This window comes from Pavona decussata, unplaced genomic scaffold (genome assembly GCF_977016875.1).
Source record: "Pavona decussata unplaced genomic scaffold, jaPavDecu1.1 SCAFFOLD_198, whole genome shotgun sequence".
Classification (NCBI taxonomy): Eukaryota; Metazoa; Cnidaria; class Anthozoa; order Scleractinia; family Agariciidae; genus Pavona; species Pavona decussata.
The window spans coordinates 1547299-1571182 of NW_028145606.1; the positions used below are offsets into that span (position 1 = coordinate 1547299).

Below are 23884 nucleotides of genomic sequence, written 5' to 3' on the forward strand. Positions count from 1 at the left end.
GTTTGATTCTATTGCTACTGTCGTCTTTTATAAACCTGCAGGAACATTGTTTTTAGGGTAAATCGGGGACAGCTACTGTCTGCATTATCGAACCTTTAGCTTTACTTAACTAGGACTTACACTGTATTGTCTGAGGTAAATATTGGATCCTGGAAAATTAATGGATTCGCTCTATGTATAGTCAATATTAGGTTCCTTTAACAAGTTGGAAAAGCTTTTATCCCTTATGTCCTTAACGTTTTGTAATTTTTTTCCCTTCATATTGACCACGAGAATGGAACCATTCCAGAAGGAGCAAGGTCGAGACTTCGCTGTGTTATTGTTACCATCGGAGAATTGAAACCTTATCAAAGACTTAATTAAGTTACCCCACGGACGTATTTAAGTGTGACTGAACACAGTTTTCGCGCGCCTCACACGTTCAGTTGCGCTAGGGTTGTGGTACGTAAATACGGCGTCGATAAAGCGATCCCTCAATTTTATATGAAATGGATCACAAAGTTAAATTTTGTTCTTGAAATGAGTTAGTTTCTCGTTTATGGACCCTTTTTCTTTTATCTCCGAACAAAAAGTTCGAGTTTACGAAGAGCTAGCGCTAAGCCTTTTTGCATACCTTTCATCTTTGCCGTGAGAACCCAATTAAAAGCCACGCTTTCGCATTTGACCCAAGATTGCTTCCAGAAAATTTTTGGAAAAGTCACAAGAGTTGGAGAAGTCTGCTCAAAAATGCAAAAAAAAAAAGGAAATAACAATGAAAAAGGAACGGAATACCTTGAGTAGGATCGCACAATTCGTGACAGTGTTGCACGCACATGTTTGTTTTCTTATCAAGCACGGTGTCTCCTCTGCAGTCGGCTTTGGTCAGTCGTCGTGACACTATGTGTGCATCAACTACCTCCAAAGGCTTTTCTCCATTTCCAAATGAATAGAAACGGACAAATAAGGGGTCATCTCTGTCAATCATTGTCAGATAGACATCACCACTTTCAGTCGTACTAAAGCTTTTCCCATACTCAATCACAGTGCTTTTCGGAGTCTCTTTCAGGCAGACAAAGTAGGACTGGTAGAGTATGGCAGCGCCTAAGCCAACTGCATTGACATCAACGGTGGAAACCATGAGCTTTTGAGACTGAAAATGTTTAGACAACATTTATGGTAGTTACAACAAAAAAACGTTTTAATGTTATTATTTCATTTTGCTTTACCGAATTATAGTAATCCCTCTATCTTATGTCATTAGTGTTATTGCATTATTAGAGATTTTCTTACTTTGGAAGTTTCCCTCGTACAATGAGGGCCAAGGGCTTAACATCACCGTGGACAGTTTGGCAACCCTTTGCATAATCGCGCTTTGGATATGAGTTAAAAATATAGGTGGCTTTAATCATTCATATTTATTCAGCGCGAGTAATATAATTGTTTTTTAAAAAACAACTAAAGTATTGGCAGACCTTAATTTTATTTTGCAATAAGGGCTAGAAGACGATTTAATAGCGTCTTATTCTTGGGCTTTTTACAATGGCTGATGCTTTGTGACCGTTGAGCGAATCGATTTTCTGAAAACGCACTATGCAATGATCTAAATTTCATAACTAGCGTCTATCTTTCAATAGTGATTGATCGATCGATCGATTACAAACCAAATAGTCCATATTTCCATTGCTTTTAAACGGCTACGAAGGCTACTTTGTGTTATTTTGTATAAACCTGCATTTCTTAGACTCCCAGAGGGGATTCCTCAAACGGGAAGTAAAATATCTAGCATACAGACAGACATACATATCTTACACACTCCTTTTAGCCTCCTCAATGGGTCTCTCCATAAACGATAACAAACAAGGGAGGAAAAGATAATTGTTTATATTGCGTTTTATTTTATAATAAACAGTTTTTGTGTAAAGTTTAATTGTATTTTTAGCAAAGAAACTGACCTTGAAAATCCCTACACCATAAGGAGAGATCTGGACGTAGTACCATGTGTCCTTGTTATTTGGAACTGCAGCAAATATGACGAATATTGTTCCTTGTGAAGATGCTGTAAAGTGAAGACATTTTCCTTCATCGTTGCTTGGGTCAAAACGTAGTGCATTGGACCACTTCACGTTGCATGGGAGATAACCAACCACCGTGTCCAGTTGGAAGATGTGGTCAGATGGCCATTCTACGTGCCCTATCAGCTTACCAATCATATTGTCGGTCAATTTCGGGAAGCTTTCCTTAGAAAACTCGAGGTCTTCCTTCGCGAGTGTGAGAAAACCACTCTCTTCATTGTACGTTAAGAGCAATCCAAGTATGCAAATCTTTTTGTCTTCTAGGTTGCCTTGGTTACAACCTGTCATGTAGTTAATGTTCTCCCGACTGTCACCAACAAGCCATTCACCTTTGAAATACCTCACATATTTCTCCTTATGAGAAGATAAATCCACTGGGCCATTAAATGATCCCGATAGCAGATCTTCGTTTGTGTTGAAGATAACCAGAAAAGTGGCTCCATTATCGGCCATCTCTTTCCAGCTTGGCTTGCCTGCTTTTTTTTGAAAATTGTAGTTTTCTGTCTGACATCCAGGTTTCCCAGCAGGAAGGGTGATATCAGAGGCAGAAATAGGACCCTACATTTTCGGAGGTGGAATATAAAGAAAACATAAATTACCTGATTAACGAGATGTATTGATACCGTAGAGAAAATAACCTCTTATAGACTATTACAGATTACAACTCAGTTGATTCTAAATAGCTTAAATTTATTACGCGACGTGAAAGTGGTCAATCTCGGAGGCCGCAAAAACACTTCCAACACACAGTGTCCACGAGGCGAAAAGGGCCCCGGTGGATATCACTCGTTGCGAATACTGACCTTCCATTTGTTGTTCTATTTTATATCTTTATCATTAGGTTGTCCTGTCTTTTTTTCCCGTTAAAGTCAAATCTGGTTCCAGAAATGCTAGTCTCACTAACTTTTGTGTGAATAAATGTAGTGCTGGACAATAAAACAATATCGTGTCTTTCTTCGAACTATTGGCTGATGGTTGCCTCTTGGAAAGTTTCATCCTTCGCGAGCTAATGTTTGTCTTAAGAGCAAGAAATATCTGCAAGGCAACTGTCACTATTCAGTGCGAGAAGCATTTGATATCGAACAAAATGAGAATGCTATTTCATAATTAGTTTTTGAATGTACAAGAGCATGATAACCTTTATAATGTCTTACCTCCTCCATGTAGACTGCAATTGCTCTTTCCAGACCATTCCTCCTCTTGTCGATCAAGTTAACCAAAATGTCACGGTCCTTGTATGGACAAAACTTCTTTATTATTGTTCCATTGACTTTGATTTCATAGTAGTGATCATTTGTCTCTGGATCTTGCTTCATGTCAGCAGTATGTGCTTCACATCCCCAGTCTCTCTCTTCATCAGTAAACAGGGATGAAGGGTTGAACTTTAAAAGATCGGTGATTGGCGCTACCATAAACTTGAAAGGCTTTGGAAAGTTAGGAATTGAGCCTAACCATTGCGTTAAGTCATATTTTATAGTGGGAGAGTTGAAATCTGCGACGATAGCAGCAATTTTTTGGTCTCCTCCTTCTACGCTAATAGAAGTTGATGACGCTTTTGATTGACTTTTGGCACTGTTACCGCCCTTGCTTTCATCCTTGGCGTAAAAACTTCCAAAAAGAGTTTTGTAACCAACTTCCATGACTCGACTGAACTCCTCTTTGCTGGAGACTTGACTACCTTCCATTGTTTTGAAAATTTGAAGTCGGCCGCCAAATTTCGCTGACTTTATGTAGTGTGTTCCCCAACGAAGAATAAAGTTTTCTGTAAAAAAAATGTTTATGAACCACAATAGCTGTATTTTAGAACTATGTGGGTTACGTGATCATTTTCACGGAATGGAAAAGAGGATAACTGAATAAAGAAGCTTGGAGATTAAAGGATATGAAAATAATCTGCATTTTAATTTTGACATGCAAAAATATTTTGGCCCAGAAACGTCACGTTTTACATTATTTAATTTTTCCCAGTCTTTAGCAAACCATCTAAACAACGAAGGAAAAATTATAATAACATAAAGTTAAACAAAACAACAGGCAAACCTAAAAATTATCTAAACCGCACACGTTTCGGTAAAGTAAATCACGTAGCGCATATTTGCTAAAATTATAACGAACAAAATCTGTTTGATTTTCACCTCTTTAAGGTACACCCAAACGGGCAAAGTCATTTTTTGTGAAATTTCTGATTCCCAGTGGTGTTGAAGACAACATTAGAATAATTTTTATTTGGATCTTTGCGTTGTCTTTTAGTGGCTGTTTATGTGTCTTTTTCCTTCCCTTTTCTTTTAAATGGGGTGTTTGTACTTTTTTTTCCTGCCAGAAAGTCCGAGTTCCGAGTTCCAAGTTTGAAGCTGTCGCAAAACCCACAATAAGTGCTGGATATCTGGGGAATCCTGCAAAGACCCAAGTGACTAACTCATATAATGTGTCGTATGTATGTAGCGTCTTTCTAAGTTACGCGAGGTACTATATATAAAAAAAGAACTATAATCAATATCGTATGGTATCGTAGGAATCTTCTATTTATAATAGTAATTGAACTGAGCGAAAGTGCAATTTGGTCTGAAATCATACGCGTGATTTCGAAATCGAACTAGCGCGCAAGAGCGCGAGTTTGATTTGAAATCACAAGTATGATATCAGACCAAAATTGCACTTTCGCTCAGTTCAATTACCTTATAATACCACTTTATTACACCCATTTTGAAATCACACAGTTTGTTTGTCAATATTGATATTTATTTATCCACTTCAGGAAACCCGGTTTTTAAAAAAGTGAAACTGGAAATGCTACCATATTTATGCAAATAATGTCATCTGACAGAACTCACTGGTGCGTAAAACAGTTTTTGATCAGTTATTCAAAGATGTCAAGCCACAGCAGATCAGAGCCATTTTAAATATCTCTAAAACATTTCCACTACTAAACTTAGTCCTCATCGTCTGACTTAATTATGTAAGCCCTTCGCATTTTCTGTGGTTTTGGAGACTTCTGGGCTTCTTTGGAGTAACTGAAATTGAACGTACAACCCGAGTAATTTTGTGATGGAACAGGAGCTGAACTGCTGGCGCAAGGTTAAGCTGCCATATACTAGGAAGCAAAACAGGGTTGGAATCCTGGAAATCCAGCAGGCTGAAATACAGGATTGAAACCCATTACCTGGTACATTTGGCTCTGTTGTTGGATATGGGGAATAGATGACAGAGGAGCTTGTTGTTTGACGGCAATCGCTTGATTTGAGGCGGCCCCATTTGCAGTGTTTTGGCTGACTTTTGAGGATTCGCTTGCATTAGTTTGGCTTGAAGCTTTGCTGAATCCACTTGTTATGTGAGAAAGTTCCTTTGTCTGACTTTCGTCAATTTCGTCGTAGTCATCCAAAGAAGATTCCCGTGAATGGTCCGTGATTTCACAGATGACATGGCCCGACTGACCGGATTTCTTCAGTTTGGCGACGAGTGTTTTTCTCATGCTGTGGTTCGTAATCTTTCTCATGCTGTGGTTCGTAACCTTCTTGTTAGTCGGCACGAATTAAAAATGTTCATCCACTGTTTTGTCGAGCGCCAAGTATTTATTTTTTGCTTCAACAGACTTGAGCTTTTCGAAATCTTCGTTTAAAACTACAGGAAATCTTGAAGTCTTGTTGCGTTTTTGTTGTTTTGGTTTTGCCTCCGGTGGACTCGAGACCGTGCGGAACTGAAGCAATATTTGGAGAAAAGTCAGCGACTGTTTGATTAAAACTGACAGCAAAAGTGGGAAAATCATCTGCCAGTAATTCTTCAGCCGCAAGAAGATCATTGTCGTCGTTTAAAAAACGTATAAGTAGTTGAATTCATCCATTTTTATCTGGAAACAAGGAATTTGGAAAATCCTCAAATAACAAGGACAGGAACCAGGTTTGTGAGCCCACGAGAATGGGCACCCCACCAAACCTATGTTTTCGCGAAAACCGCTGGGCTCTGAAATCTGGTTCAGGTCATTCTTATCGAAGGTCTTCCGGGGATTTGGACAACAGAAATTGCAAAATTTCCCACAAATGACTTTTTTTTTTTCCCCTATATTTTTCTGCAATCTGATTGGTTAGTGCAGCTAAGCCATGAAATTTTATTGGTTATCATTATTTCATTTTCATTTTGATTGGCTAAAAAAAGGGTGCGATTTAGAGCAAAAAATGGTACGATACGTGAATAAATCGCACTGTTGAGAGCCAATCAGATTGCAAGGATCACCAGTGATTTCAAAATGGATGTTATAAAAAATATAATTACACCCTTAAAGCCGTGTGTGCACAGCCAATAAGTCACATGCAAAAGCATGATGTTGCTATTAATTTCCAGAAATAAAAATAATAATTTAAAAATTGATAAGCAAAGAAGAAGATACTTACGAAACTTGATGGCAGCGCCGGGAGCCAGATAGAATATTGGAAGGTCCATGAACTCCCGAAGAAAGTTCACTCTGAGATCTTTTGGCTTGACTTCGTCTAGATAGATCTCATACCTGCAATTATCGAGACGAATTAGGTTTTTGTATTCGACAGGCCATATACAGCTTGAATTCAAATTCTAGCACCTGACATAATTTCCCATTCATACGAAATTACGTGAATTACTTTTTTGAACGTGGAAAAATCACTGTAACCATGCAAACTACATAAAATTCAGGGGCTATTCCATCGAAATGGTTCGATTTTTGGCGATAACTGTGTTAAAAGTAAATATGAGCAACATTTTCTTGCTCAAGAAATCCTCCTACAACACTAAGTAAACTTTTGATTTTATCAAAGGTAAAACAGATCATTATCAACTTTCATTGATTTTTCAAGACGCAAGGAATGGTCTTGGGAGATATTGAACATTTTTTCACGTTACACAGTACCATCCCCGTTATCCTTGACGAAACAGTTATAAAATATTTTTAAAAGTACTTAAAAGTACAAGGGCATTTTAACTCGGTCATGATCAACAAAAAAATTAGGGAGGCAGACATCTGCTGCGGTAAAAAGAAAAGTTGTGAGTAGATATGCCTTGAATCACTTCACTAAGTGAATTTCTGAGCGGACTTTCAACCAGGAGGTTGGTCCGAGGCCAAAACAAGCACCTTGTGTTAGCCAGACAGCGATTTCTACTGTCAAGAGAAAAATGTAATATCTTGTAAAATAGTCACAGCCCTTGTGGCTAAGAAGCTAACACTAGGTGGCTTGGCACCCTGAACGGCCAGCTTTGTATACCTGATTATGGGGGAAAGACTTAGATACTGAAGCAGTCAGGTTCTGCGCTAGATACACGTATCAGGGATTAGTATGTATATGTGGAAGCTTGGCTTGGGTGCACGATGTGCCTCCCTAGGATTTTCTCAATATCCAAGATGGCGGAAGGAGGCAAAGAAAATGGGACACGCTCCATGATTTATGAAGTATTTTGCACGCTTGTCCCAGGGACTTGGCTGCCTTGAGCCATTTCGAATATCACGAAGACCCAGGGGTTAAGTTTGGGAGTGTACAAGTGTTAGCAATCACCCCCAGCTCGACAGGTCTATCCATTCTATGCAGTGGGGGTAATCAGAGTCAATTCAAAGACATGATAAAAAATAAACTTTTAATTGACTCGAACTGAAAATGCACATATTTTTACTCACCTATCAACATCAATGGAAAGAAGAGACATGTATTTCTCTGATCCTCTGACTTCGGAGCTTCCCCAGGCCTTTTTTACCCCGGCGTAAAAACCGAAAAGCGATCCTGACATTCCTGCTTGCCGTTGTAGAAACTTCTGGTACTCTTGTCGACTGTAGAAGCTGTGCATTGAGGTGCCCGTATCATAGACGCCATGCACGTTCATGGTGTCAGGGACGGCGGCGCCATCAAACCTAAAAATTAAAATTCGTGTATTAGATTTCTTGAATATAATGAAATGATATTTCTTCTAGGGATCAGCATACGAAAATACGGGACTAGATCTTGTGCGGATGTCGGCAAATTCAAACTATGACCACCCCCATCACATATATCTAAACCAGTTTTTTAAAGACTGGATGTTTTATTACATTTCCCCTTTTGTTAATTTAATGTTTACAAATGAAGGATCACAAGAGTAACAAGATGCTTTCCAATCCCTTTTCATATCTAAGACTTTGTGATTTTATGAAAAGGTTCCAACCATGAATATACTTACTTCGCAAATCTGCTACAAGCTCTCTGCACAATGCTCATCTTTCGAGAATCAGGGCTATAATCGCCCCTTCCATCAAATCCGACCCCGACAAAAGTAGCACCTTCGATAAGATTCTTCATATAAAGCAAAATAAAGATTACCAGGTTAATGTGATGACATTAATTCAATGTCGTATCTGTTTTTTATCATTTTGTTGAACACTTTTGTTCTGCTTCAAATTGACCTTATTTGTAGCAAAGTTGGACTGTGATGTTTCCGTTTGTAATAAAAACCAAAATTTTGCTTGTGCACTCACATAATATCATTCAAAAAATGCCTGAATAAAGATAGAGGAACATAAACGATTAGGATAGGAGTATTTTCCTTGGAGTATAAATCCATGGTGGGCTGGTCCCCAAGGTTTGCTGTTACCCTGTATATCTAGTCCTACATCGTGCTTTTAGATTATTTTAATTCCAACGCCAAATACGAACATTTGTTGTAGACACCATGAAATTTTAATTAAGCCACTCCCCACACGGGCTCTCAAAAAGTACCTCCATTCTGGAAATTAAATCAATTAATAACTATTTTCATAAATGAAATGTCCTATCATCCTTAATTTTCAGACCCTAACCTTTTACTATGGTGTCAGTCGATTGCCTTATTCTAGGGCCTTTCAATTAGTATGTCCTGTTGTTTTAACTTCTGTTTCAAAAAAAAGCTAGAGCAAGTTTCAAGATGTTTTCAGTAAGACAAATTATTATCAGAGTATTAACTCAAGCTTAGACATGTTAAAATTCACTTACAGAACAAATGGATGAGAACCTCTTAGCAGCATAACAAGGATCGCCTTTCTGATAGTTTGAACCATAACATCCGTTCATCATGACACCTCCAACTCCCATGGGATACGTAAATGGTGGCTCCCCTTGACTCGTTTCTTTCTTTTCTTCTTTGTTAGTATACTCAGCGTCAATATGCATACCAGCAGGTGCAAACATGCTCTCTGTTTGCCAACCCTTCTCAGGCTCAATATTCAACTCCAACTGAAAGTAGACGACATGTGTTGATTTTGTCATTTTTGTGCCACTCATTTAAAGCTATTCCTTAAGGACAATTTTGTACCTCTCTTTTAACCAATTTCTAACTAAATGTCACGGAAGCTTTGAACAATGTTTATGAAGTGAACAGGCATCCTTTAAAATGATAATTATAAAAGTAATGTATAACTATAACAAGAACCTTTCCAAAATACTTTACACCTGTAAAATTGCAAATGCCAAATTCAAATGCCAAATGTCAATTTCAAGCCAAAGAGGATGCCACACCACAAGATAACAACACTTGCCATAAAAATATAATTCAAATCAAATTTAGTGAAATTACGTCATCGGTGACGTGACCACGCGCAAAAAAGCGTTTGAACTCATATCGAAAACGGACATCCATCATTAAAAAAAAACTGAATCAGTGTTAAGCATTGTTTTGACGATTCTAGAATAATTTTATCGAATTTCTCCGTTCCCCTCTAGTTGATAAGTGACAGGAATGTGCAAAAACATCTTTTCAGTTTGAAATTAGTGTTTTGGGGGGCTAGAAACTTTGTGGTTACTTTTAATTTTTTTTATTTTTTTGGAGGGGGAATGGGGGGGTTGACAAGTGAAGCGAAAACTCAAATTTATGCCAAACAGCAATCACATTAGGGGTCACTGTTTTCCGATGGAACTTTTTTGAGGTTACGTTCTGGGTCACTGGACTTTTTTGGCTAGGGTCTATCCCACTATGACTTTTTTGCGGCTAATAATTTACAATTTCCCTGTCAGTATTTTACCTTAGTCCCCCCTTCCTTCCTCCTTTCGTCTCGGGCTCCATCTATTGCTTGATTATAATTTTCTCTAGCCGACTTTTTGTGGATTTTCAAGAATACCAGAAAAAGTTTCATTGATTCTCTTGCCTTTTGATAGCATTTATAACAGTCTTATCACGAAGGTTTCATGATCATTAATTTGACCCCTCAAGACGCCTATAGGCGCGCTTACATATATGGTGTACAGTTTGATCTAAAATGACTACCCAGACTAGTTAATAATTAACAACATAATGTTTACATCTTCAAAATGTTTCATCTCGTCTTCTTTCTAGAAATATATGATTATGTGTGGTTTGGATGAAAAACTAATCTTTTATTAGCCATTTTCTCCTTCCAAAATCTAGTAAAAATTCATTGGATCGGAATATCTTTTACATAAACGATTACGACGACAAATGAACAATCGAAAAATTTCTGCGGTTGACAAGTGAATGCGGACAAAATTTATATCGTTGCTTGAGATGTTCCTCTGTTAACAAAACTTTTCTGTAATGAACAAAAGCGTTTTTCAAACCATTGTTGGAGACGTATGTATTGAAAACGTGTCTGTAGGAATAAAAACTCCAATAGCTTTGTTAAAAGATACCTTTTTCCCGACGAACGCTTCTGCTTTTTCCTGTGCTTCTGCTATGATCTGCATTTGCTTATCAACAGCTTGCTTTATGACATCCGTTACTACATCCGTTCCAACTTTTGCTACGGCAGCCGGCACAGCTCGTTTCTGTGTTAATTAAATTAAAGCATTGCAGATGTCAAGATAACTTACAGTTATCCCTAAAAGTGTCCCAACAGGTTAACGATTAAATTAAAAAAGGGTCGTGTTATCTTTGAAAAAATTGCACCAGAAAGAAGCGAGTATTTTATCATTCATTCTTCTCAAAAGTGCAAGCCTAGAGTCAATTAATAGCCAGTTCACACATCTCGTCTTTTTGGAAAACCCCTTTAAAGTTGGCTTATCCGTCAATAGCTGTTCCTAGTCATTATTAGCTGTTTCTTGAAAACCCTAATTGTTAACAGTATTATGCGGTACAAACCCCAAACCAACCAAATTGCTTAGACGAGTCGCAAGTGAGTCGCACTTGAAAATAGCATTATAGTTATCAGGTAGCATAGTGTCACTTTCTGAGGGTAGCTGTCAAGCAGATTTGTTACTAATTAATACTTGTTGTTAGCTGTTAACAGTTACCGTTGGTGTATAACTTAAGTTTTCAGGAATTCTTTATGGATTTTGTCAGTAGTCGTTAATGGTCGTTGGTAGTTACTGCAGTCGTTGGTAACTCTAGAAGGCTGTCATTGATCTGTTATATTAAATGTTCGTTATTTGTCACAGGAACCTAGTTTAATGGTCTAACTCCTACGATTCTGGTATAGCCCATTGGTAGAACATCCGAGCTAGCCAACTAGAACGTGATAGACCCTTTGTCCTGTTGGGAGAACTGGGATTTTCTTTCTCCGACTATGCCTTTATGTCACCTCACTGACAAAATGTTACCTCTCCCATTTTTTCATCACATTTCTTTGATTGCGCATATCCCACACAGCGAAATTCAAATCCTAGCAGGATGCAGGATGTTTGTCACATAAACCTAATTTGATAGCCTACACCCAAAGTCTCCAATAGCTCAGTGGTAGAATCAATGTGAACTGGAAAATTATATGTTCGGCTTCTGTCCGCTAGGACAACTCGGATCAGTTTTTTCCAGTGTGCTTATGTCAATGAATAAATAGGTTATATACGCATCCCAAGTGGCTGCATAAAGAAAGCCTGTGAAAAGTCAAGTTTGAACAGGATTCGAACGCAAGACCTCGCGATACTCGTGCAGGTCTCTGCCAGTTGAGATATCAATTGAACTGGGAGCTGGTCCTTTTCGAATTCGTAAATTCCGTCGAGTTGAAGTGATCAGTGGAAGTAATATTTTTTAGAAAATAAAGCCTGCACAAAAATCGCATGACCTCTGCGATACGGGTGCTGCGCTCTTTCAATTGAGCTATCGTGCCAACAGGCTGCTGGTCATTTTGAGTTTGTAATTTTCCTGTCGTTGTAATTAACAGTTTAAAGTTGTAACTGCGGGCAGTCTTAACGCTGGTGTGTTTAATGCATATTAGCAGTATTAGTTCTTAGTCGCTCATAATACTTTTTTAATCATTCTTGCATAAACACAGTGCTGGGTAATTTTATTCCTCTTTACCTCTCGTTCAGTGGATTTCTGGCTAGATATTGCACTATCTGCCTCACTCTGCTGGTTTGTGGCCTGATCCATGTTTTGTATGGCAGGATTGCTCCTCATATTTTCAGAAGGATTGTTGTTGCTGGAATTCAAATCTGAAGCGCAACGAGTAGAGGTAATAAGGTTCAATGAGTTAATGAAGGATTCTCAAACTTGGGATTCATAAATGTACGTTGACCAGTGCGCAAGCTTCCCAGTTATACTAATTAAAGGAAAGGGACAAGAGTACTAAGTTGCCGAAAATATCACCCGTTTATCACTGATTTGGGAACTTTAAAGGGCGACCTGGCAGCTCTTGAGGGAAGTAGGACAGTATATTGCCAGTGCTAGGTATTGGCAAGCTATAAAATATTGTCTCTTTAGTTATGTTAAAAAGGAGCAAGCACAAACAACAAGGCCAGGAATAAAAGAGAGTGGGATAAGGTTTAATGAACCTTTTGTTAAATAACAATGAGTTTGCCATCAGGTCGTTATGATTTATATCGTAATATGTTCTACATTGAACAACGAGCTACACACCTGCAAAATTTCTCTTCCGTACGTTCCTGGCGTCCGAACAGTAGATTGCTATAAGCACCCACCACAGTATGACAGGTACAGCTTTCATATTTCCCAAACTTGATCACAGGCTGCAACTGATAGGAAATTAAAGAATTAGGGAAATGAGTGTGGCAGACAGACGGTCTTCCCGTAAATTGGCCGGCTGGGGGATCACTCAAACTATCTTCCATCGGACAAATGGTGTCATATCTTCAACCTTCCAGATCCTGAGAGAGGGTGGCAGAAAGGGTCCACTCTGACTGTAAGCATCAGTAACTTAGAAATGGTCTAAATTGGTCTATGATTGCGCGCAGTTCATTATAGTTGACTCGGGTCCTTTAAATGTTCGTTTTCATTAACGCGTTTCTTTATTGGTTGTTTGCTTGGAATAAATAATGTTGGTTGGACAAATCCAGATATCTAAGATCATGGACGCTGCGTAACAGATTAGTAAACGGCTGAAGTCCTTTTGAGAGAACTCGCACTTTTTATCGAGTATGCATGTGTAACTGAGGGATAAAACACATCGCCCTGGACAATGTTCAAGTTTCCTCCAATGGCGTTGTCTTCAAGAAACTATGTGGCTTATCATATGACGAAAAATATTATTCAAATTTTAACCGTAGGAGGAGTTTCTTCTTTTGCTAGTCGGTAACCCTATAATCAGAATTCCCCCGACAGAATTCGACTCTGTGACCTTCCTTTAGTAGTCTGGATTATCTACCATTGACCCACAGGAAATTAAGCCATTAAATCTGAGGACGTTGTGTACCATTATAAGGGAGCTAAAGCAACGACAACGCCGCAAAACAATAAGTTTAATGAGCAAAAACAATCACTCTGCACGTGCGTTTTAGATTTTGCCGTCCTTTGCAAAACAACAACGTGAAATGACCACATTTAAGGTTTTGCGGAGAACGTCAACGGACGACGGTGAATTTTTCATTTTCTTTCTTATCTTGTACGCCACTCCTACCAATTTGGTTCCTTGATAGTTCGCCGTTTTTGTAAAAGTTGCGCGAGTTGAAATAATCGCGAAGTAGCACAAATGAAATAAAGTTATATTTTCAGGTGACTTTTTCGTTTCCGTTGCCGTTGTCGTTGCTTAAGCTCCCTATTGTTTTGAGGAAGGGGATATATAGTCAACAGGTTCCGAAGTCACTGTCAAGGAAATTGGAAATTAATTCAGCTGATGAGTTATTTTTAAGAAAAAAATTTTGTGATAAAAATACACGCTAAAGAGTCACGACGTTTCGACCTCTCCGAGGGAATTTTCAAGTGCGAGTTAAAACTAAAACCTTACCATAAATATATTACAAACAATTAAAATCGGTAAGAATGTCATGAACACTAAAATGTGACAGAATATGTCAATGATAAGTATTAATAAAGTTAATAAAGGACATAAAACAATGAAACATTATGAAGCAATGATGAGGCTTAATATAAAGAACTGATCTAAACAAATAATTTAGCGCGGATGGAATCACACTGTTTGTTTAGTGATGGTTTCAGTCCTTTAATAAAAAGCATTTCAAAGATAAGACAATCAAGTTTGTTCTGACACTTCTTAATATTTTTTTTTAAACGCAAAGGCCGCTTATTTCCTCCAACCGAAACCAAGGAAACGATAACGCGTATGCGGAACCACGCATTCTTCGCGAAAAAAGCCTCGACCCAAAGAATGCTGGTGGAGAAATGGTGATTGCAAACTGTGGGAATTGGTAAATTACTTGCATTCCTTCTTGGGTTATGTGTTAACAAACACTTCAAAGAGATCATAAACCTTTGTTTATTTCAACAGTTTCCTGATTCAGTCATTATACTTAGCTTTCCTTTTGCCAAGTTTTAGCTTTTAAGCTGCAATATTTCTTACATAAATGTCTTGACGAATGACAGATGCTCAAAACCTATCAAAACTGTGTTCAGTCACCTTAAAGCGAAAAAGCAACTACTAAGAACAAGACGTTAAAATGATATTTTCTGCTCCGAAAGAACATTAATTACGCGAAATAACCACAGTACGAAACAGCCTATCATTAAAAATGCTAGTTTTGAAAGAGACACCATGAAAAGGGTTTCAGCCCTGTAGGCGATAATTTATTCAACTATCTGTAGATAATTTATAACTGAATTATCCACGAATAATGGAGGTCCATTATATAAACGTCTTACAATTCGCTATTTAGTTTGGGGAACACTAAACAATGGATGTGTACGAATTATCTTTGTATTTAGACGAGGCAGAATGCGGACATGAACCAACACAGGTTAAAGGGAAAAAGGGGATTAAAATATAGAACAGTCTAATCTAATCTAGATAATGGAATAAAATGCAACATAAATATTTATATTTTTAATTTTTGCTAGCTCAAAATTTTGTCTGATTTGGGATCACTCCAACTATTTAGCGAGAAAACGAGGCTCACACGAGCCTCAGCGACTTGCACGCAAGAGTCCGCACGCGAGTAAGCGAGCAACGCGCGCGGAAGCCCAGAGCTGGACCGCTTTCAATGAAGGAGAGAACAAGATACGCGCACGACCACTAATTAAGAAGAGTTGGAGATTTTTTTGGATGAAAAAGATAAAATATATAATTTATTTCAATTGCAACTTCAAACGATACGATAGAGCAACTGCAGCTCTCTAACGTAACTGAAATTCTAAATCAACGACAATATAATTTTAGCCTTCCTTACTAGTCCTTAACCACTTCTGAATACAAAAACCCAGAACGTAGAGTAATTGTGGTACTGTTGACCACTTGGGTATCAATTGACAGCTACAAATTTAGCGAAAGATAAGATACCGTCATTCAGATCTTCAGCCCAGTTTAAATTTATAACCTACTTGGGCACAGTTTAATTATACTACCTACTCCACAACTTACCTTAACTCAAGTTGATCCTCCGATCTCACCAAAGACAATGTCCTTGAAGGAAAGAAGTAAAAAGGTTTAAAAGATCAGGGTGTGGAAAATGCTGACATGTCGCTTTGCTATTGGTTGGTGATGATTTCATAGGGTGGGGGCTTTTTGAAAGGACAGGTAAACATGTCGACCTGCCATTGGCTGCTGAAGACCTCATTTATAGATGATTGGCTATTGAAGAACAATTGTAAATTTTCAGGATACTGGGGCCATGTAAATTATACATTATTCAAAATTACATTTGGTAGAAAGTATAATATTTTTTGGTAAAACGCGCACTTGTGCTTCTAAAATAACAATTGCCAAAATCGTACCAAACCACAGCTACCCTGATTTCATTTTGTTATGGCGGTAGTTTTTGGACTTTTTTCTCCGCTTGACATTCCAAAGGCTTTTACTTTTCTTAAACGAGAGTCGTTTAGAGTGTACAGATCGCAGATTCCCAAACGAGAGTCTATGGCTGTGATTCAACCACAATAATTCGCCTTTGGTGCAGTCAGCCCATGATTTAAGGAAATTAAAAGATCTTTTTTTTCTTTAATATAGGCTTACATTAGGAATCCAGTACTTGTGAATAATTTGTTGAGTGATTTCAATACCGATGAGGAAAGCATTTTTAGTTGAAAAAGGATGACTAATGCAATGAAAGCTCAGGAAATACCGTGACGCGCCTAATTGGCGTCTAACGTTTTCCATCACAACACAATTAATCAGTTCTAAGGCTTTTTGTGACATCAGATAATTTCATAAGCAACACAGTTTTGTTATGAAAAATACAAATATAATGTCCTGCTAGTTGAAATAATCTCAGCTTTACAAATAGCTGCTGCGAGCCACATCTTTTGCGACATGGCACACAGACTTGTGAAACGCAAATAAAAATGACTTTTGTTATCTTATTTATGTGCCCTCACAGTTTGGAAAGAAAATAATTGCGTGAAAAGAATGTGCTCTGAGAGCTTACAATTTCAAACCCTGTATATTTATTTGTGTCGTAAATCTGTGGGAGATATGTGCTAGTCCTCATTCACCTTTTCTCGTATGTCTCTTTGCTTCCTATAATAAATAGGTTTTATGCAAACTTTCGCGCCGTATATTCTTACCCCTCCTAAAATATTTAATCACTGCTGTGCCAGTCATCGTAATCATAGATTCGTAATTTTCAATTGATATGGGATTGCGCAATGACTGGGTAACAGTTAAATTGGGATGTCTGCCGAATAATAGCCTGCTAACTCCTGAGACGTTTCCACGGCACAAACCGCGCGAGTTGAGTGGGAGGCTCGAGTCAGAGAAGAGCCATCACGCGTGCTTCTTTCGTGTTCCCGAAATCGTGCCATGCGCTCAATATTTCGCTTCCAAATTAAAAGAGCATTAAAATGATTCTTATTACTTAAGAAGCAATGTTGTCATTTTCTTGGTGAAAAGTGGCTCATTATGTCTCGGTGAAAAATATCTATATTTTCCAGTTAGTGACCCGATGACCAGAATGCTTCAATATTTAGCGGACGCTTACAAATCACTTAAACTGATTCCTGTCTGTTACAAACCTTATTAATCAACTCGTTTAGGCACATAAATGGAATGGCGTGTGAATGATGAGGAGGCCACTTTGATAAAAGGCTGCCGGCAATGAATGGGAACGTGTGCAGCAGGTGGTTCTTGATAAAATTATAATTATTAACATAAGAAAACCTCGTTTGCGCTTCTGGTACTCCTCATTTAAAAAATATTCCCACCTTGAAATTAGGTCCCGATACTGCGCAAATAATTAATTATATTTCTCATATAGAAGTTTGTGTTTTCGGTAAAACTGTTGTCCTGAAGCATTGGTGGATTAAATTAGAGAATTGTTATTTTAAAAAGCTCTTTAAATGCGAGAATAATGGCCGAAACAATACTAAAGCGAAAATTAAAGGATTTGATCTTTTATCGTGTTTCACAAGGCTCTGCACCTTGTACATATTTTGACGCCAGGAATATTTTCTTCACCAGTGTTCATGTTTTTCCTTTTAACACAGTGAGGTTTTAAAAGAAACTTTTCGCTGTTAATTTTTTTTTTATTTTGAGCCCGAGCGCTAAATACACCGAAGCACTGATGTAAGTTGCCAGATTGGTGGGCGTAGATCATGATAAACAACGGTGTCTCGGCCAGAGTTTTAATACAATTGACAATTGCTATTTAAATAAACACCTTTTAATGCGAGATAATGGCTTGAACAATGGCAGGAAACATTTTTAATCAATATAGGATTGCACGATGACTAGGTAACAGTTAAACTGGGATGTCTGCCGAATAATAGCTTGCGAACTCCTAATACGTCTCCCCACAGGCCGCGCGAGTTGAGTGGGAGGCTCGAGAAAGAAGAGCCATCACGCGTGCCTCTTTCGTGTTCCCGAAATCGTGCCATGCGCTCATTATTTTGCTTCCAAATTAAAAGAGCATTAAATTAATTCTTATTACTTGAGAAACAAATGATCAACTCGTTTCGGCAAATATATGAAATGCGTATGAATGAGGAGGCCACTTTGTTCAAAGGCGAATGAAAACGTCTGCAACACATTGTACTTGATAAAATAATGAACCTCGTTTGCTCTTTTTGAAAATTCATAAAAAATAATTTCTCACCTGGATTATATTTCTCATGTAGAAATTTTGTGTTTTCGGTAGAGCTGTTGCCTGTCCTGGAAGATAGGCAGCTATTACAGAAAATAACATGTATAATTTTCCTCTGTTTGAAAACCTGGGTGACGTAACAAGCAAAAACTGACCAAGCAAACTGATTCCTCTCCGTTTCAAACCTTATTAATCAACCCGTTTCGGCGCATAAGTGAAATGGTGTATGAATGCGCGAGGAGGCCACTTTGATCAAAGGTTACCGGCCTGGCCTCAGTTGTTCAAAGGCCGGATAACTTTATCCAGTGGATAAGTCACTATCCGACAGTTTCAATCTGTGCAAAGATTTCAGTATTTTCTTTTGTACAAGCGAATATGAACATTCTAACCACAGTTTAGTTTGGAAGTGTACGAAAACCTTGGACAACATTTAACGTGAAGTATTTTTTAGACCCTGAAAAGCGCCTTATCCACCGGGTAAAGTTATCCGGCCTTTAAACAACTGGGGCCTGAATGGGAACGTGTGCAGCAGGTGGTTCTTGATAAATTAATAATTATTAAGGAGGCTCGACGCAGTTTTTTGGACTTAGGGTGGAAGTTTTGAAATTACAATCTCGCATACAAGATAAACTTCGATCTCCCTCATACTACATCATCATTTCAACATACATGATCAAAGTCAATTTTCTCATCGGTTTCCAAGCAACAGCTATGACCAAAGAAACGGCCTCTCATGTTACACATTCAAATGGAAGAAAGATCCTCGCAGTTAGTACGCAACTTATGCAGTTGCGAAAAGAAAGCCTGAAAAAAAATTCAGGCTTGAACTTGATTCGAACCCATGACCTCTGCGATGCCGGTGCAGTGCTTTACCAACTGAGCTATCAAGCCAAAAGGGAGCTGGTCATATTGTGAGTTCGCAATATACCCGTGAAGGATGAAGAAATTATTCGTTTTCTTCGAACGAGAGTTTTTTTTTGTTTTTTCCGGTCTATTCCACTGCTATTCACGTGCTGTGAATATTTATGATTACGTGAAGTCGCGCTCCTGCTTCTCAAGTCCTTGGCACCTTGTGCACGTTTCCACGTTATTTATTCAGCTTTTCAAGAGCACTTCTCTGTAAAAGTCAAACAAAGTGGGAAGAGAAAATTTTTGATGCCAACGTCCCCACTTCATGGTTGTCACGGTAACATCAGATGTTTGTCGGCACTACAAACCCCAATTTTAAACTTAGAAGCTGCTGTGAAAAGTGCCAAATGTAAGACATCATTTCCCAGTCTATTATTTCACTACAGCTTAAGACTTACACCAAACTTAACATATTTATTCGACCAAAAATATATGTGGCTTTTGGTTTCATCATTTGAAAATAAATGAAATGAATAAATTGATCTTTAAACGTGTTTTAGAAGCCTGTGCACCTTGCTCCAAGACAAATGTCTACAATCATCACCTTTTTTTGTAATTAGAATATTTTTTCACCAAATACAGTGAATTTGAATTTCCCCCTTAAATAATTGGGTGTTTATAAATGTGTCTAGACTTTAAGAAAACAGAAAGGAATGATTTGAACAATGGCAGAATGAAGAATGGCTTGAACAATGGTACGAGACGTATTCAGGCGAAAAATAAATGAGTTGATATTTTATGTAAGGTTTAAAACACGAGCAGCAGCTTTTTTATCGGGATTTAAAACCATGAGGCGCAGCCGAGTTGTTTTAAACCAGAAAAAACACGTGCTAAGAGTTTTTTGAACGGCTGCAAAAACATTCCTGCAAAAGCGTGTGTCAAGAGAGTTCAAAACAATTATGGTTCTGTGAACATTGGAAATTACATACGAGAAAAATATATGTATAAAAACATAATAAGGAGGAGGTGTTATTGGGTTTTAAAACCACTGCACGTGATGATCTATGGGCTTATGAATTATTAATGAGTTTTTGAACAATGTTCTAGAAGCCCGTGCACCTCGTTCGAAAACAAATGTTCCACATCATCAACTATTCTAGTGGTGAGAATAAACGGCAGAATGGAGAATGGCTTGAACAATGGCATATATTAAACGTATTAAAGCGAAAAATATACGAAGTGATCTTTTATCGTGTTTTAGAAGCCTGTGCACCTTGTTCCAAAACAAATGTCTCACATCATCAGCTACTTTAGTGGTGAGAATATTTTTCCACGAAATACATTGTATTTGAATTTTCTTTCTTTAATAATTGGACGTTCTTAAAAATTGGTCATTGCTCGTCGTCAACTCTCGGACAGGCCGACAGGATCTTATTAAACGAAAACCTTACCACGTATAGTAAAAAAAAATCGTGAATCGGACAAACGAGATTCCGAGAAATGACGAATTATTGAGTGTCTGGTCAACGGATGGATCAATGTATTTCAAGACCTCTCCACAGGCTAAGCTGGTCAGAATAAATGAGCCTGGGGACTTAGGTTATCATTAAAAGTCCAATTGTCTGGGAAACGCGGGAAGCAAAAGATAGTTAAAATTTGGCAAAAGGTAGTTTTCAACACAAAATGGTGTAAAACAGAGTTTTTAAAAGCAAGTGGCTCCTTTTAGAAGATTGATGCAAAGTGCAATTTTAAAGAAGAAGAAGAAGAAGAAGAAGAAGAAGAAGAAGAAGAAGAAGAAGAAGAAGAAGAAGAAGAAGAAGAAGAAGAAGGGAAACGCTCATAAATTGCTTTAATTTACGTTTTGCATAATTGTAGTTTTGTTTGCTTCTGCTTTTTTTTGCATATGTATATGTTGATATATCTTCTATTTCATTGTGTGATGCAAGAGAAAGCAAAATACGATTTACTCACTCTAAACGTAAGGGAAATAAGAGATCAAGCCAAACGGAGGAGCGTTTTTCTACATCTCAAAGATCTTAACTCAAACATTTATTCTCACAAGAAACTTACTCTCAACCATTTAGAAAAACGATTTGTGAGGTGAAATATTTTTTTATCTGACGGTGCCAGGCATAGTAAAAGTGTTTGCATTACTTTACACCCTACGGTACAAAATAAGATCGATTACTCATTCAGTGACAAAGCAGGAAGAATTGTGCTAAGTACTTGTGTTCTGAATTCGCTGAAATTATCACTGGTGAATATTTATGCACCAAATAGCCAAAGTGAAGAAAACAAATTGCCTAATCAGTGATAAGATGTTTCCACGCTTATTGAAGGACGTGACTGGGATTGCACCCTATTAAAGATAGATAAAATTGGTGGCGCAATTTGAAAACCAACGAATTATCGAAACCTGATATTGACAACTATGGACGCTTTCGATCTTGTAGATATTTAGAGATTTCGCCACCCGAGGCTACGAAAATATGCTTATGAATCAAAATCGTTAAAACTGAAATCCAGAATAGACTTTTTCTTAGTTGCCAAAAATCGACACAGCATGTCAAGAAAAGTGAAATTTATCCTTCTATAGCACCGAATCATCGGGAAATTTACATTTCTTTGCCTTGGACAACTGAAAAGTCTAGATGACCCGGACTTTGGAAATTCAACAATACTTTACTGAAGGATGAACATTATGTGACCGAAATCCGTGAAACTTACTCCCACACACGCGCTTTTTACTCCGATTTGGAAGACGCACGACTTCTTTTGGAAATGTTAAATGGAAATCAGAGCGGCAACCATCGCTTACAGTGACAGGAAAGCTAACGCGACCATTAATAAAAAAATTGGAAATTTCGGGAAAGCTTGAAATTTTGGATCGCGACTGACAACTTTAACTCTCCTGACGTTGCGCGCATCCTAAAGGAATATGAAGATCTCACAACGGAAATCCAATTTATTTACGAGGAGAAAGGGGGAGCGGCTATTTTTAGATCGAAATGTTGCTGGGTCGAAAAAGGCGAACAGCCAAATAAGTATTTTTTCAATCTGGAGAAAAGGAACTTCAACAGGAAGCCCATCACTGAACTGCGAATAGAAGGTGAAACAATGACAATCAACAAAAGTCAGATCTTAGAAGCTATCGAAAAGTATTATAACGAATTGTACGCGGTGGAAAATGATGTTGATGAATTCACCGAATATTTAAAAATTCCAAAAACTAACAGATGCACATAGAGATAGAATAGAAGGTCATAAGCTTATAAAGAATGCAAAAAAGCTTTAGACACTTTTCAAAACAACAAAGCTCCAGGAGAAGATGGGTTCATGGTCAAATTTTAAATGTTCTTTTTTGATCTGCCAGGCCACGACCTTGTTGCTAGTTTCAATGCAGCCTACGATGTAAATGAACTCACCATCTCACAACAACAGAATAGAATTCAAGATAGCAATTTTAGTTCACAAATGTATCTATGGCGTGGCACCACAGTATCTTTTAGACTTGATAAAAATCATTGAGAGCTCGCGGTACCAGTTGAGATCACACCGGGGCATACTTCTAATGGATAATACCTAGGGAACAAAAAAGACACTAGGGGATAGGACGTTTGAAAATGTCGCGCCCAAAAGTATGGAACCGACTCCCTTTAGAAATCAGACAATGCTAATCATTGAATACTTTTAAAGTTTTACTAAAGACACATCTTTTTAAATAAGCTTTTTATTGGTTCTCTTATTAACTCATATTTTAATTTTATTGTTTTTCCGGAGATTGTAAATTTTTATTGTTGTTATTATTTAGATTAGCCATTCATTACTTTAAGATTTTATTGTTGTAATGCGGATTCGATTATATTTTTATTGCATGTTAGAATGCGCAATATAAGAAATAAACATTATTATTATTATTATTATTATTATTATTATTATTATTATTATTATTATTATTATTAACAAAGAGGCCTTATTACTTTAATTCCCAAAGATGGTGGCTCGCTTAATTGGTTAATGTTGATTGCAAGATAGCAACTAAGGCAATAGCAAGGAGAATAGAACCATTATTACCAAATCTAGTGCACACTAATCAAACCGGTTTTATAAAAGGAAGATATATCGGGGAAAATATTACGTTAATAATCGACATCACAAACATACGGAGTCGGAAAGCATAACTGGTATTCTAGTACCTCTAGATTTTCGGAACGCTTTTAATTCGCTAGAATGACCGTTCGTGATGAAAACACTGGAAGTATTTAATTTCGTAACAAGTATTAAACGATAGACCAGTACATTCTATACAAATATCTAGAGCGCGGCGATAAAGAATGGTTTCGTGACCAATTGGTTTAGACCGCCGAGAGGATTGCGACAGGAATGTCCCTTTTCTCCATACTTATTTGAGCGTTCCACGGAGGTATTGTCCAGCAAAATCAGACAAGAACCAAGGATAACAGGAATCAAAATATTCGGGCACGAAATTAACTTGAGCCAAGTTGAGGACGACACGAACCTTTCCTGTACAGATCTGTGTGACCTCTATTGAAATGCTTTGAAAACAGTTGGGGAGTTGGGGGAAATTTGAGAGGGGTCTCAAGTTAAACATAAAGAAAAAGAGAGCAATTAAGTTGGGAAAATGGG

At 37.7% G+C, this 23884-nt stretch overlaps 1 protein-coding gene across 1 annotated transcript in view; it reads right to left on the minus strand.

Moving 5' to 3' along the window:
* The window catches only part of LOC146461491 (uncharacterized), a 125377-nt gene that overhangs the window by 13087 nt on the left and 88406 nt on the right, over positions 1-23884 (minus strand). The window contains exons 3-12 of the mRNA XM_085086919.1: positions 12822-12937; positions 12264-12397; positions 10661-10795; positions 9011-9250; positions 8223-8335; positions 7687-7917; positions 6437-6549; positions 3206-3813; positions 1932-2609; positions 772-1129 (exon numbers count right to left, since the gene is read on the minus strand). Coding sequence (XP_084943045.1) covers positions 772-1129; positions 1932-2609; positions 3206-3813; positions 6437-6549; positions 7687-7917; positions 8223-8335; positions 9011-9250; positions 10661-10795; positions 12264-12397; positions 12822-12909 — 2698 coding nt within the window. The 5' untranslated portion in view covers positions 12910-12937. The remainder of the gene's footprint in view (positions 1-771; positions 1130-1931; positions 2610-3205; positions 3814-6436; positions 6550-7686; positions 7918-8222; positions 8336-9010; positions 9251-10660; positions 10796-12263; positions 12398-12821; positions 12938-23884) is intronic.